The sequence below is a fragment of the Dermochelys coriacea genome, chromosome 1 (genome assembly GCF_009764565.3).
Source record: "Dermochelys coriacea isolate rDerCor1 chromosome 1, rDerCor1.pri.v4, whole genome shotgun sequence".
Taxonomy (NCBI): domain Eukaryota; kingdom Metazoa; phylum Chordata; order Testudines; family Dermochelyidae; genus Dermochelys; species Dermochelys coriacea.
Window position 1 is genome coordinate 14,516,936 of NC_050068.2, and position 14,037 is coordinate 14,530,972.

A 14,037-nucleotide genomic window follows, 5' to 3' on the forward strand; every position below is an offset into this window, starting at 1 on the left:
CGGTGCAGTATGGCTGCTGGCCATCATCTTCTGCTGGCTGCAGATTAAAAGACAGTGCACTGCCGGTAGGACTCAATCGCCATGAGACAAAACTTAAAAGGGAAATGACCTGGCTATGTCACTCCCATGTTTGCCCAGGCACGCAGTTAAAAGAGACCCAGGAGTACGTCGACTATGGCTACCAGTCATACTACACTGTCTGCTGCCAAAAGGCAATAAACTGCTGCTGTGTAGCAATGCAGTACCGTGTCTGCCAGCACCCAGGAGACATACGGTGACTGTTAGCTGAGTGGGCTCCATGGTTGCTGTGGTATGGCGTCTGCACAGGTAACTCAAGAAAAAAGGCGCAAAACTATTGTCTGCCCTTGCTTTCACGGAAGGAGGGAGGGAAGGGGGGCCTGATGATATGTACTCAGAACCACCCGCAACAATGTTTTGGCCCCATCAGGCACTGGGATTTCTACCCAGAATTCAGATGGGTGGTGGAGACTGCAGGAACTGTGGGATAGCTACCCACAATGCAACGCTCCGGAAGTCGATGGTTGACTCAGTACTGTGGACACACTCTGCCGACTATTTGCACTTAGAGCATTTATGTGGGGACACACACAATTGACTGTATAAAAACGCTTTCTACAAAACCGACTTCTATAAATTCGACCTAATTTCATAGTGTAGGCATATCCTCAGGCAGCATCAGAGACCAAAAAAAAGAGAAGCAAATACAGTATAGTACTGTGTTAAACGTAAACTACTAAAACAATAAAAGGGAAGGCAGCATTTTTTTTTCTGCACAGTAAAGTTTCAAAGCTGTATTTTAAGTCAATGTTCAGCTGTAAACTTTTGAAAGAACCATCATAACGTTTTGTTCAGTGTTATGGACATTGCAGAGTTACGAACAACCTCCATTCCCGAGGTGTTCGTAATGCTGAGGTCCTAATGTAGTTTCTCAGGTAAACAGTAAAATACATTGGAAACCCTCTAACCACAGCCCAATCTCTCCTTTTGATACTGGGTGAGTATGATAATGTGCAGAGAGCATCAGCGTATTTAATCTCTCTCTGCTAGACTGTTTTGGGGCTATATCTAAGATGATGAATATGCTGATTGACCATACACAGCTTGTTAGGTCACCAAGAATGCCATCCAAAGGATGTTCTGTATGCTGTGCTATATTAAGTACAATTACACTTTTAATGAATGCCCTTGTATGAAAATGCAACTCATCCTTAAGATAATCGGATTCTTCAAATTCAGATGAGAAATTAGTTGAAACTTGAAGCCTCAGGAGAGAAGAATAGAATTTGTGCTTAGAATTAAAGACTGGAATGCCTCCTAATCAGTGGTTAATTAGCATGTGCTCCTGAGAATTAGCTTGCTGGAGTGATTCCAGAAGCAGTATGGCCTGTCAGGTGATTGTTCTCCATCTGTCTTTCATGAACTGATTTCAGAGACTGCCAGCTGAGAGAGATTACAGTAGAAAACCCATGCTTTTCACACCCAGTGAAGAGCTTTGTCCATGTTTCTTATATTTTCTGTATTTGCGTTACAGCCCTGTTGGTTTTTAATCGGTCATTATGTTTTAAGAACCAATAAGGTAAACATGCCCAGCAGTCACTCTCGAGTCTAACTCAGCTGAAGAGTTATTGGGATAGCCTCCTGTTCTCCCCCCTCTCCCCCAGCTGCAATATAAATGAGTGCTAGGAGCGCTGGGTCAGTGAAGGTATCAAGAGGTTGACGCACGACGTGACCACAAGTTGCAAGGAGGTGGAGGAGCAAACCAATGGAGAGTACATATATCAAAGGACTGCTCACGCCTTGGTCCCAGGATATGTATTTTCAGCTGCAGACAGTTGAGAGGATTTAGTGCTGGTGAAAGACGTCAAGTTGTCAGCCTTAGAGACTAAAGGGCGGAGAACAGGTTCAGTATGGGCAGTGGCAGTGTGAGCTTCTCAGCATGGCCCTGCTAATGTCTTGACTTGGGGGTTGAGAGGATAGATACCAAGGCCAGAAGGTAGCGCTGTGATCCGCTAGTCTGACCTCCCATATAGTACAGGCCACAGAACTGTCCCAAAGTAATTCCTACAGCAGATCTTCTAGAAAAACATCTGATCTTAATTTCAAAATGGTCAGTGTTGGAGAATCGGCCAACAATTGGTAAATTGTTCCAACGGCTAATTACTCTCACTGTTAAAAAAAAATTTACCCCTTATTTCCAGTCTGAATTTGTCTAGCTTCAACTTCTAGTCATTGGATCATGTTATATCTTTGTCTTCTAAATTGAAGATCCCATTATTAAATATTTGCTCCCCATGTAGATACTTATAGACTGTAATCATTACCTCTTAACCTTCTGTTTATTAAGCTAAATAGATTGAGCTCCTTGAGTCTATTGCTAGAAGGCAGGTTTCTAATCCTTTAATCACTTTCAGAGCTTTTCTCTGGTCCCTCTCCAATTTATCAGCATCCTTTCTGAATTGTGGATACCAGAACTGGATGCAGGATTCCAGCAGTTACACAAGTGCCAAATATAGAGGTAAAATAACCTCTCTGCTCCTACTCGAGATTCCCCTGTTTATGCATCCAAGGATGGCATTAGCTCTTTTGACCAGCATCACACCGGGAGCTCATGTTCAGCTGATTATCCACCAAAACCCCAAATCTTTTTCAGAGTCACTGCTTCCCAGGATAGAGTCCCACATCCTGTAAGTGTGGCCTACAATCTTTGTTCTGGATGTAGACATTTACATTTAGTCATATTAAAACACATATTGTTCGCTTGCACCCCATTTACCAAGGGACCCAGATCGCTCTGAATCAGTTCCCTGTCCTCTTTGTTACTTACCACTCCCCCAATTTTTATGTCATCTGCAGACTTCATAAGTGAAGAGTCTAGGTTTTCTTCTTGGTCATAGATTAAACATGTTAAATAGAGTAGGGCCAAGAACTGATTCCTGTGGGACCCCACTAGAAACACACCCACTCGATGACAACTCCCTATTTACAAATGCATTTTGAGACCTATCAGTTAGCCAGTTTTTAATCAATTTAATGTGTGCCAGGTTAAGTTCATACTGTTTTAGTTTTTTAAGCAAAATGTTGTGTGGTACCAAGTTGGATGCCTTTATATACTTAGATTTCTTGATGGTAATCATGTTGACATAATCAAACAAACCTGTAATCTCATAAAAGGTATCAGTGTAGTTTGACAGGCTCTATTTTCCATAATGATTTGCATTAATTACATCCCCCTCCTTTCATCAGCTGCTCCATTATCTTGCCTGGGATCAATGTCTGGCTGACATATAGTAATCCAGTCCCAGTACTTGTTCACAGCCTAATCCCCATAGCCTTTCCCCTTGTGTGATCATTTACACCTCTACAAAGTGGAGTTTATAACACTACCTCTGTACACCCACTTTTCAGTAAATAACTGCACAAGGTGCAAGGCAATGCAGAATCAAGTCCTCACTCCTCAGCCTCCCTGTTTTATGCTGCCTACAAGAGGTGTGCAGGAGACACCTGTCCCAAAGGAACTGTAACAAATCAGTGAGCTGAATATCTACTTGCCTACCACGGCAAACAATTGTCGTGATGCTTACAAAACCTCTCTCTCTGTAGCTCACTGGCACTTCCTACTAAGCAGCACCTTGCCCTGTTTTCTGCCTCCAGGCCGATTATCAATAAATCTGGACATTTGCACATCATTAGAACTCCAGCTACCTGGTAACATTCAAAAGTTGGTGAATGGAGCAGAGCTTGACTTTGTACTCTGCATCCTTCCTTCTGGGGTGTGGCTGTGTAATTTGTACACACCACCCCACTCTGCAGGAGTGGATCTGGCCTATTGGCTTCCTGTTTTGAATGCACACCAAGCTTTACCTGAGCCTCAGTCAATATTTCTCTTCAGGAGCAATAACTCAGTGTCTGATTCTCCCCACTCCACACCAGGATTCTAGAAGAGTAGAGATGAGGAGGACGCTGCCAGGAGATGATCAGGGAAAGTGAGCTGGAATTTATGGGAAAACCTGGGCATATAGATGAATCTTACAGGGCTTCCTGAAGACAGCTGGGCTCTGTGGTCCTGGGCTCCATAGGTAGGAGGGGGCTGGAGCAAGTGGCATTATCAATGAACTGGGGCAGGGCAACAATGGGCAAGAAGCCAGTACATAGGCATGGACTCTTTCCATGGATGGGTTTGTGTATTCACAAATCCCTTATCCATGTGGGGTTGCGCAATGCAATCTCAATCCTTTCCCCACTCCCTCTCTCCCCTCCCCCAGGAAGCCTACAAGGGTTCCTGCCCCTCCCCACTCAGGTTTTCTCATTGTAGGACGCACAGTCAGATCCTACATACATAAGACAGCTATCTCGCAGCACACTGAATAAGAGTGGGAGCAACAGAATTTTTGGCGAAGGACAATGGGGATGGGGGACACCAAATCTAGCAACAAGCACTACATGACATGCTGAGTGGACAGAATCACTGTGTATGGTATCGTCTGAAAGGACATCACAGAGTGACCTGCATGGGACTCACTTTGTCTGCTTTGAAAGGGATGAAAGACTGAAGCAACTTTACTGATCTCTGAGCCTATGGATCTAGGAGTGTTCTGGAAACTGTTCCGAACCTGTTGCTTATACCACTAAGGCTGTGTCTCTGTCGGCACTGTGCCAGACCCTTATCATGTAACGATAAGCACGGTGTCATGAGGAAAGATAATGCAAGCAATCTGACTGGTTAATGAGCTGGGCAATAATCATCCTATGTAGCGCTTTTCATCTGTGAAACTTAGCCATTCTGTAAATGTGAGTGTCATTATCCTCATTTTATGAGGATGGGAAAACTGAGGCACAGAAAGGCAAACTGACTTGTCACAGCAGGCCAGTGGCAGAGCCAGGACAGCACTGCCTCCCATCATATCTCTCTTGAGCTGCTCTGTACACAACTGAAACTGGCCTCACCCATTACAAAAATGCCTCCAATTATGGATTTTTCCACTGTCTGTTCATATTTGTGATGATTTTGGCTGCAATCATTTCCTGAAGGCAGCTGGGATCCCTTAGCTGCTCTTAGAATGCCAGCTGCTCACAGCTGTTCATTAATGCCCAGGAAGTGCCCTGCATTAATACTTATGGAATGGCACAGTACCTATCTGCTGTTAACAAATCCAGCCCAGGATCCCTTAAAGCAGAATAAGCTGCATTTAAAAGACCAGATCTTCAGCCCCAAATATGGGCTGGCTGTTGGCAGCTGGATGCAACTGTTCCAGATCATGCAATGGGCTGAACTGGTCCTTCCCGAATCCCAGAATTAGGGATGTGTAAGGTGTCCTATTCCACTCCATTGGCTCTGATGCCAAGTGCTACAAACCTGAAAATTGGGCCTAAAATGTCTATGGATTTAAAACTCTTACTGGTTTGAAAGACATTTCCTATGAGCATACTGGTAGAACTGTTTAAAAAGCTTTTGAACGAGGAGAACCTTCATAAGGGCACTTACTGGACCTGGTATGTGGCTTGGTCTATACTGGGGATTTCAGCCATAGTTAGCCAGGCATCAGTCCAAGTGTAGATAGGGACAACTAGTGCCCACTCTTTAAAAAGACTTTGACACATTGGAAAGGGCTCACTACAGAGCTATCACAAGAATTTGAGGTCAAGTGACCAAACAAGTGGAATAAGAACATAAGAACAGCCATACTGGGTCAGACTAATGGGTATCCTGTCTTCCAACAGTGGCTTGTGCCAGATGCTTCAGAGGGAGTGAACAGAAGAGGGCAATTTACAAAGTGATCCATCCGCTGTCATCCAGTCCCAGCTTCTAGCAGACAGAGGTTTAGAGACATGAAGGCATGGAGTTGAGTCCCTTACCATCTTGGATAATAGCCACTGATGGACCTATCCTCCATGAACTCATTTAATTCTTTTTTTAACCTAGTTGTATTTTTGGTCTTCACAACATCTTCTGGCAATGAGTTCCCAGGTTGACTGTGCATTGTATGAAGAAGTGCTTCCTTATGCTTGTTTTAAACCCGCTGCCTATTAATTTCACCCCATGACCCATAGTTCATTTAACCCTTATTCACTTTCTCCACACCGTTCAGATTTTATAGACTTCTCTCATTTCCCCTTCTGTCGTGTCTTTTCCAAGCTGAACGGTCCCTGTTTTTTTTTAATCTCTCCTCATATGGAAGATGTTCCATACTCATAATCATTTTTGTTGCCCTTCGCTGTATTTTTTCTTAGTTTATGAACATAAGGTTAAAAGAGGACTTGATCATGGTCTATAGAGGGAAAACATTTCTGGTAGTGGAGGGCTCTTTAATCTAGCAGACAAAAGTATAACAAAATCCAGTTGCTAGAAACTGAAACTAAACAAATTCAGACTAGAAATAAGGCACATACTTTTAACAGTAAGGGTAATTAACCACTGGGAGAAATTACCTAGGAATTCTCTTTCACTTGAAATCTTTAAATCCAGACTGGGTGTCTTTCTAAAAGATTTGCTTTAGCCCAACCAGAAATTATAGGTTTTGTGCAGGAGTTACTGGGTGAAATTTTGTGGCCTGTGTTATGTCGGAGGTCAGACTAGATGATCATAATGGTCCCTTCAGGCTTTTAAAATCTATGAATGTGAAAACCATGATTTATATAATTTGAGTTAATCTCCGTTTCAGATTCCACTAGTTCAAATGGCAGCTTTCTTTGTCTACACTAGAATTGTTAAACTTCATAGATTGCTACCGCCAATGGCTAAAATTGGTGCTAATCCCAGTGTAGATAAGACCTAAATCATGAGCTACTGAACTTCTTATTTTAGTCGTGTAATGATTGCTGCAGATGCAAATGATTGTTTTAGGTATCCAGATAAAATTATCTGGACACCCACATACAACAGTATATGCCTTACTTTTTTAAGGCTGAATCCCCTACCGTTAGTTTCTGTATCCTTCTATAACATCGTGATCACAGCTAGTTGGAAAAGAAAACAAAATATTATTATTGTCTAAAACTTTCCTGGAAAATGTCTTTTTATTAAAAACTCAATTGCTGAAAAATTTCATCTGAAAACTGAAAGTTTCCATGAAGAAAATTGAAACAAAATGTTTGGTTTTGGGTCGGATTGCCCTGAATCAAAATAGTTTGGTTTGACAAACTAATCTGAAATTGACACAAAACATTTCAATTTGAACTGTGTCCGCCTGCACTTCTTCAGTTCCTCATGGGAGTTGTAGTTCACACATCGCATGCCCCTGTTCTCCCTGGTGGTCCAGGTTCCCTGGCAAGTCTACTTCTCCCATGATGCACCATGATCTCCCCTCTTGTGGACCCATCTCAGTGTGTCATGTGAGTCATATGGCTGTGGTGCGTCATGGGAGATGTAGTCTAACCAGTGAGCCCTGCCCATAAAGGAAAATGGGGGCATGAGGCATCAAAACTACAACTTCTTTTAGGCACTGTGACGATCATCATCGGCGTATGCACAATGAGCCCAGCCATTTAATGGTCTCTTCATCAGCTAGGTGGAGAGCCGGTAGCCCACCATCAAAATAAGTCAGTGGGCACTCAACAAGGAAATGCGACATAGTCTGAAGTTGACCATAGCTGCATCCCGGGTCATTAGAAAAACTCCATTTAAAGAGATTGGCCACACAGCTGCCCTGTCCTGTTCTAAACTGGTTCAGCGATGACCACAGGTGCCTTGGCAAATCAAAACCTGGTGGGCAGATGGTTGGGTCAGTGATGAGAGAGTGATTAATGACTGTTATTACTGACCACTCATTGCGCCAACCAGATTCCACCATCATGTCATGTGGTGGCATAAGTGACCACAAAGAGTGTCTAGAAGATAGGCGAGCTGATGGGTGGTAGAAGAGGTCTGCGTACAATGGCAGGTCACTATTCTCACAAAATTAGCCACCAACTTGACAGAGGACTTTCCATGGTGAATGAGGGGTGGAGCTATGGTACCAAGTATCAATAGCCATGGCAACAGAGTTGCCCATAAAGTTCTGGTAACAATATGCATAACTTTGTTAAACTCTACATTGACCAGCTTTGTGTGAGACAAGCAACAGCAGACAGGAGCACAGTACTCTGCTGTTGAATAACAGGGGGCAAGGGCTGATGATCTAAGTGTCTGGGCGCTTGCACCCCAGGTTGAACCGGCCAATTTTCTGAGCATTGGCTGCCGTCTTCCTCAAGTGGTTGCGGTATGTTAATGACCCATCTAATGTCACACCAAAGGAAAGATGTGTTTGGATTATGCTGCAGGCGTTGGCCGTTGAGGAAAATGTTTAACTCGTAGCTTGCGCTTGCATTGTGCAGATGGAATATACTGGAAACAATCTTAGAAAAACCGTTTAGCTTAGAAAAGCTCAGCTGCAGGGACTGTTGACTGCAGTAGTCTGCCAGGAGCTTCTTCGTTCAAGACCATGTCAATTTCTGAGAAGGACTGAGCTTGGTGTCATCGGCATAGATAAACTTGCGCGAGAGTGTAGCTGGTAGGTCATTGACGTACACATTGAATGGTATCGGCCTTGACCACCTTTATCAAAAATGGTTTTCAAAAAATCTAAAGACAGCAGCCATCTTCTTGGATTTGACTGCTGCCTGTGACACAGTTTGGCACAGAGGCCTTTTGTTTAAACTCTTTTGAGTTTCCCTGCATTGGTTGGTTGAAGTAGTAGACTCTTTCTCCAAAACATAAGAATGGCCATACTGGATCAGACCAAAGGTCCATCTAGCCCAGAATCCAGTCTTCCAACAGTGGTCAATGCCAGGTGCCCCAGAGCGAATGAATAGAACAGGTAATCATTAAGTGATCTATTCCCTGTCACCCATTGCCAGCTTCTGGCAAAGAGAGGTTAGGGATACCATCCCTGTCCATCCTGGCTAATAGCCATTGATGGACCTATCCTCCATTAACTTATCTAGTTCTTTTTTGAACCCTGTTATAGACTTGGCCTTCACAACATCCTCTGGCAAAGAGTTCCACAGGTTGACTGTGTGTTGTGTGAAAAAATACTTCCTTTTGTTTATTTTAAACCTGCTGCCTATTATTTTCATTTGGTGACCCCTAGTTCTTGTGTTATGAAAAGGAGTAAATAACACTTCCTTACTTATTTTCTCCACACCAGTGTTGATTTTATAGACCTCTATCATAACCCCCCTTAGTGGTCTCTTTTCCAAGTTGAAAAGTCTGTCTTACTAATCTCACCTCCTATGGCAGCCGTTCCATAAAAAACATGTGAGTACTTACACAATTCCCATCACAACAGTATCTGAACACCTAATTATTTCTATGTATTTATCCTCACAGTGCATCTGTGAAGTAGGAAAATGCTATTATTATCAGCAGGAACAAAGAGACCTACTGAAGATCACACAGGAAGTTTGTAGTGGAGCAAGGAATTGAACCCACAACTCCCCTGCTATCACCCTAGCACTAGATCATCCTTTCTTTCTGCAGGTGATTTAGAGTATACATGGGCAACCTTTGTAGCTCTTGGAAGTGTCAGATCAGCCATCTCCCTCAAGGCCCTGTGATGTCTCAGGAGAATATGGTTTAATGTCAAGCAGACCCAAAATAAAATATTTCATCTTGATCAAAAATATCACGAAGAAATATTTTTACATTTCTGAATTAAAAGTTTTGGTTTTCAGCTGTTTGTTTTTACAACAAAAAGTCAACATTTTCTAAGAAAAGCAAATAATTTTTGCAAAGTATTTTAAGCCAAAAATGCAAATTTCCATTAAAAAACTGTTTCAGTGGAAAACTTTCAAGCAGCCCTCACCTTGGCCTAAATTCCGTGGGCTCTATGGGGATGGGATCATCTTTCTTCTACTGGTTTGGATAGCAGCTTGCACAACGGGGCCCCATTCAAATAAATAATAAATCATAATGTCTTTATTCAGTTATTCTTTGGCTAACTTTATAATATTCAGTTTACAAATGTTCAAATGTTCTGCAAAAAAGATCAACAAAAAGAATCTATTCTTATCACCCTAGGAGGCCAGCTTGTCTAATTCAGCAATGTGTCAGTATTAATGTGGATGTATTAGAGGATTATCTTTTGCTGTCTAGAACTAATGGTATAAAGCCATTAACTTTACAGTCCCATCTATTGTTTGTAAGTGCTCCCAAAGCCCGCCTTTGAAGAGTTATATCTTTTAAGCCATCACATCATTCCTGAGATCAGGCTACGAGTGAGAGAATATATCAATCATCTCAATGCTCAATTTCTTTTCTGTTTCAGGGCTACTAGTGGCAATTGCTGATGTGTTTACGTAGGAACCATGGTCATTCTACGTCAGGTAAGATAGTTGTTCCCTGTACTCTAGAGCTGCTCATTTTAAAATGTCACTTTGTTAGCTACAAAAGACCTGTTTGGGGGTTGGGTTATTTTTAGCCTATTCTATCCCTTTATAAGGGACAGTTGAAAGATACACATCTTGTGCCCATTTGCCTGAGTCCTTGATTGGCTTACTGGAAATCATTGCACTGTAAAGCCCAGATTAACTGGAAAGAGTTTTACCTCATGTAATGCACTACTTGTATTTTCTTGTCCAGGGCCAAACAGGGATGCATGGTGAGAGCTGCTTGCAGATGTTTGATATGGACATTTTTAAAATAGTCTTTCTTCGAGGGATAATCCAGTCTATATTTGATCCTGATTTTCACTTAAATTCAACTTTAGCTATGTATAATGGAACCATGGGTGTCTTTAAAAAGAATCAACGAAGTTCCTGAAATAGAGACTGTCAAAATCTGCTCTCATTTAGGACGTGGCCCTGAACGTGGCCCTCTCACTTGGGCAAAGCACTGAAGCACGTGTTTAACTTTCAGCACAGCGTCACTCTGGCCCTGCCCCAGCAAAGCATGTGCTCTGTCTGGTTCAGGAGCAGGATTCTCAGTGCCTTGCAAAATCAAGCCCTTATCCCGGTGGCCATGTGGAGTGACACCAGTGAAGTCTCTTTACACCAGAGCAGAATCTGGCATGCTGGGCACTATTGAATAGGTATTTCTAAAATTGGCTTGTCAGGAACACTCAAGATCAAACGGAGCAGCAGACATGTATCCAGCAGTCTTCAACTGAGCTGCCGAGAGCATCATCCATGAGATAAACAGACTGCGCCTCACTAGATTAGATAAGGGATTAATTTCCTTTTTCATCATCATCAAACGCTGCAAACTTGCCTTGGACTGGTTTATTAGTGACGCTAAAGAAAATGACAGCGGAAATAAAAACAACACTGGACGCTGATTTTAAAGAACAGCACATTTCAGATCAGAATATCCCTCCTTCAGACTGTGATGCTGAAAGCTTTTGTGGTCGTATATTGGTAGAAACACACACAGTCATTGTACAGAACTAGTCAGACTGTATCAAAGTTTACTCTGAGGTCCATAGTGAGCCAGATCTTCAGCCCCATTCAGTCTGTCTATGCTTCTCCAGTGGTGCAAAGCAGATTTAAAGTGGCCTTAGAGTGGACTGAAGAATCCTCCTGTGGTGGCAGTTTAGGTTGGACATTAGGAAAAGCTTCCTGTCAGCGTGGTTAAGCAGTGGAATAAATTGCCTAGGGAGGTTGTAGAATCTCCATCATTGGTAATTATTAAGAGCAGGTTAGACAAACACCTGTCAGGGATGGTCTAGATAATACTTAGTCTTGCTATGAGTGCAGGGGAATGGACTAGATGACCTTTTCGAATGGACTAGATGACCTACAATTATATGATTCTATGATCATTTAATAATTCAAATACCATCAGCCTATGGCAAACCTTACAAAATCGCTAGTGTATAAATAATTTTTAACAGTCCCACTGCCTGCTCTGATATAAGCCTTTGTAAAGCTTCCATTCATTTCAAGTGTTACTTAAAGTAGCGAGAGATCAAAAAATAAGTTTAAAAAAAAAAGGCTGAAGTCCTTATTCAGTTATTATTCAGTCCTTCTTTAAGCAAATCTCTCCATGGGCAAGGAGTGGGTGCACTCCTTATGAAAATAAATTAGAACAGGTTGAATGTTTTCTGTTGAAATATTTTTTTATGAAAACTGACTTTTTTAAAAAAAAACTGACATTTTTGTTTTGTTGAAAAAATTTCCATTTTTTTTCAATGGAAAACAAAAAACATTTAAACTTTGTTTTCAAAAATCTAACATTTCTCAGTTTAATTTTTTTCAAGAGAACCTCCACAAAAAATGTAGAGAAACTTTTTATTTACATTGGAAGTTTTTGAAACCTAAACATAACACTTGAGAACCACACAGTGTGTAATTGACTACAGACACAGGGAAACTTATTTTGATTTTTACTGTTTATTATAAGTGAAGTACAATAAAACCCACAATTAGTTTAAATCCTCTCCATTGTGATAAGCTAAAAGGGCATTGGTAACATGAGCATGCATCTTTATTGTTACATGTATGGGGCCAGATCCTCAACCTGATGTAAACTGGTGCAGCTCCACTGAAGTTAAGAGAAGTATGTCAGTTTACACCAGCTGAGGTTCTGGCCAATGGTTTACATGTGAACAGTTTCCATTTTAATATCGTGCTCTAAAGAGTTGCAGGTTATGGTTGGTTGCTTATTGCCAGCAAGAATAAGTTGGGTGTGATCAAAGTTTTTTAGAAATATACCTGTGCACTTCTTGATGCTCCTTGAAAAGTTAGTGTTTGGACATTTCTGCTTTTCAGAGTTGTTTCTCGTGTGTGTGTGTGTGTGTGTGTTTTTCCCTTGAATGCAGACAATTTGTTTCTGGCATTCCCTCCCCCTCATCTTCAATACATAAAAAGTCTCAGATCCCCAGCTGGTGTCAGTCCATATAGCTCCTTTCATTTTAACGGCCTGATTCTCCTCTGACTTACACTAGTGTGAATCAAGGAATTACGTTGGTGCAAATCTGATATAGGTAAGAAACGGGCCCATTCTTGGATCTTTCTTGGAGGAACTGATCCTGGAGAGCTGAGTTCTCGTTGGGAAGAAGTAGCTCTGAGAAATGAGGAGAAACTGCATTGGGCTCATATGTAGCTCTCTGTGCCTTCCACTCAGCAAATTAGAAGAAAAGGAAATATTGTTCTGCAGCAGAGCCTGCTGGGAGCCTCACTTATCAGCTTTAGTCACTGGCAAATTGGTCCTGGCAACTCCTTTTTGGTACACAAAGGGGGGGGGAGGGAAGAGCGGGGACTTTCCAGATTCTTGGCTTGGTAACCAGTGATCTTGTTTGGCTGCACAGAACATCCGTGACTCATCCTCAGTGTGTACTGTTTCAGTTCAAGCTGTTACATTTTTAGATCTGAAAATAAAACCAAAGGGATGCAAGCCTACACAACACACACACACATACACACACACACCCCTATGTAGTGGTAAGTGGTTAACTCCCAGAGCATTGCCTTGCATTGAGAGTATTGCCTAATCATCCCAAAGGATCCCCGCTGACCTATAGACGGAGGACCCATGAAGCTGGGTCCAGGTACCATTTAATTCCCATTCTTGTGCCGGACCAACAAACAAGCAAACATATTAAAAACCCAACACATGCAACAAAATCAGCACTCTCTCAGGAGCATTATTTTTCTTTCCCCAGGACCAAAAATTCAGGCCTGATGTAAGCCTCTGCCACCCTCTTAGATGTCAATGAGAGTTGAACCTACTCCTCATACCTTTGTTTTCGGACTGTTCAGAGCTAAATAGAAGCCGCTCCTCTTTGTTAAGGCCTTCTCCTAGTGCTGGCCCCAGTTTGCCGAAGGAAAGAAGAAAGCAGAAAACCAAGCTGACCCGACGCAGGAAATCAAGTACATATGCCAGAACCAAGGGAGGCTGTGAGAAAACAGCCACGTAGGGTGCACACACAGTGCTGTACCTTTTAATTGTTGCATAGTCATTGGTTACCAGGGTGATAGGCACTTAAGATTGGATGGAGAGATTCTGCTTTCAGTTACATAGATTTAAATCCAGACTTAGAGCTAAACCCTGGAAATCTGGGCCTTTCTTCAAGAGCCCTGTGTTTTGAGAGGCCTGTGCTTCTG

The 14,037-nt window shown here is 42.2% G+C and overlaps 1 protein-coding gene across 2 annotated transcripts in view; it reads left to right on the forward strand.

Annotated features, from left to right (window-relative positions):
* The window catches only part of MYO7A (myosin VIIA), a 186,193-nt gene that overhangs the window by 33,811 nt on the left and 138,345 nt on the right, over positions 1-14,037 (forward strand). For both annotated transcript variants that reach the window (XM_043504070.1, XM_038377727.2), the window contains exon 2: positions 10,263-10,320. In XM_043504070.1, coding sequence (XP_043360005.1) covers positions 10,303-10,320 — 18 coding nt within the window. In that variant the 5' untranslated portion in view covers positions 10,263-10,302. The remainder of the gene's footprint in view (positions 1-10,262; positions 10,321-14,037) is intronic.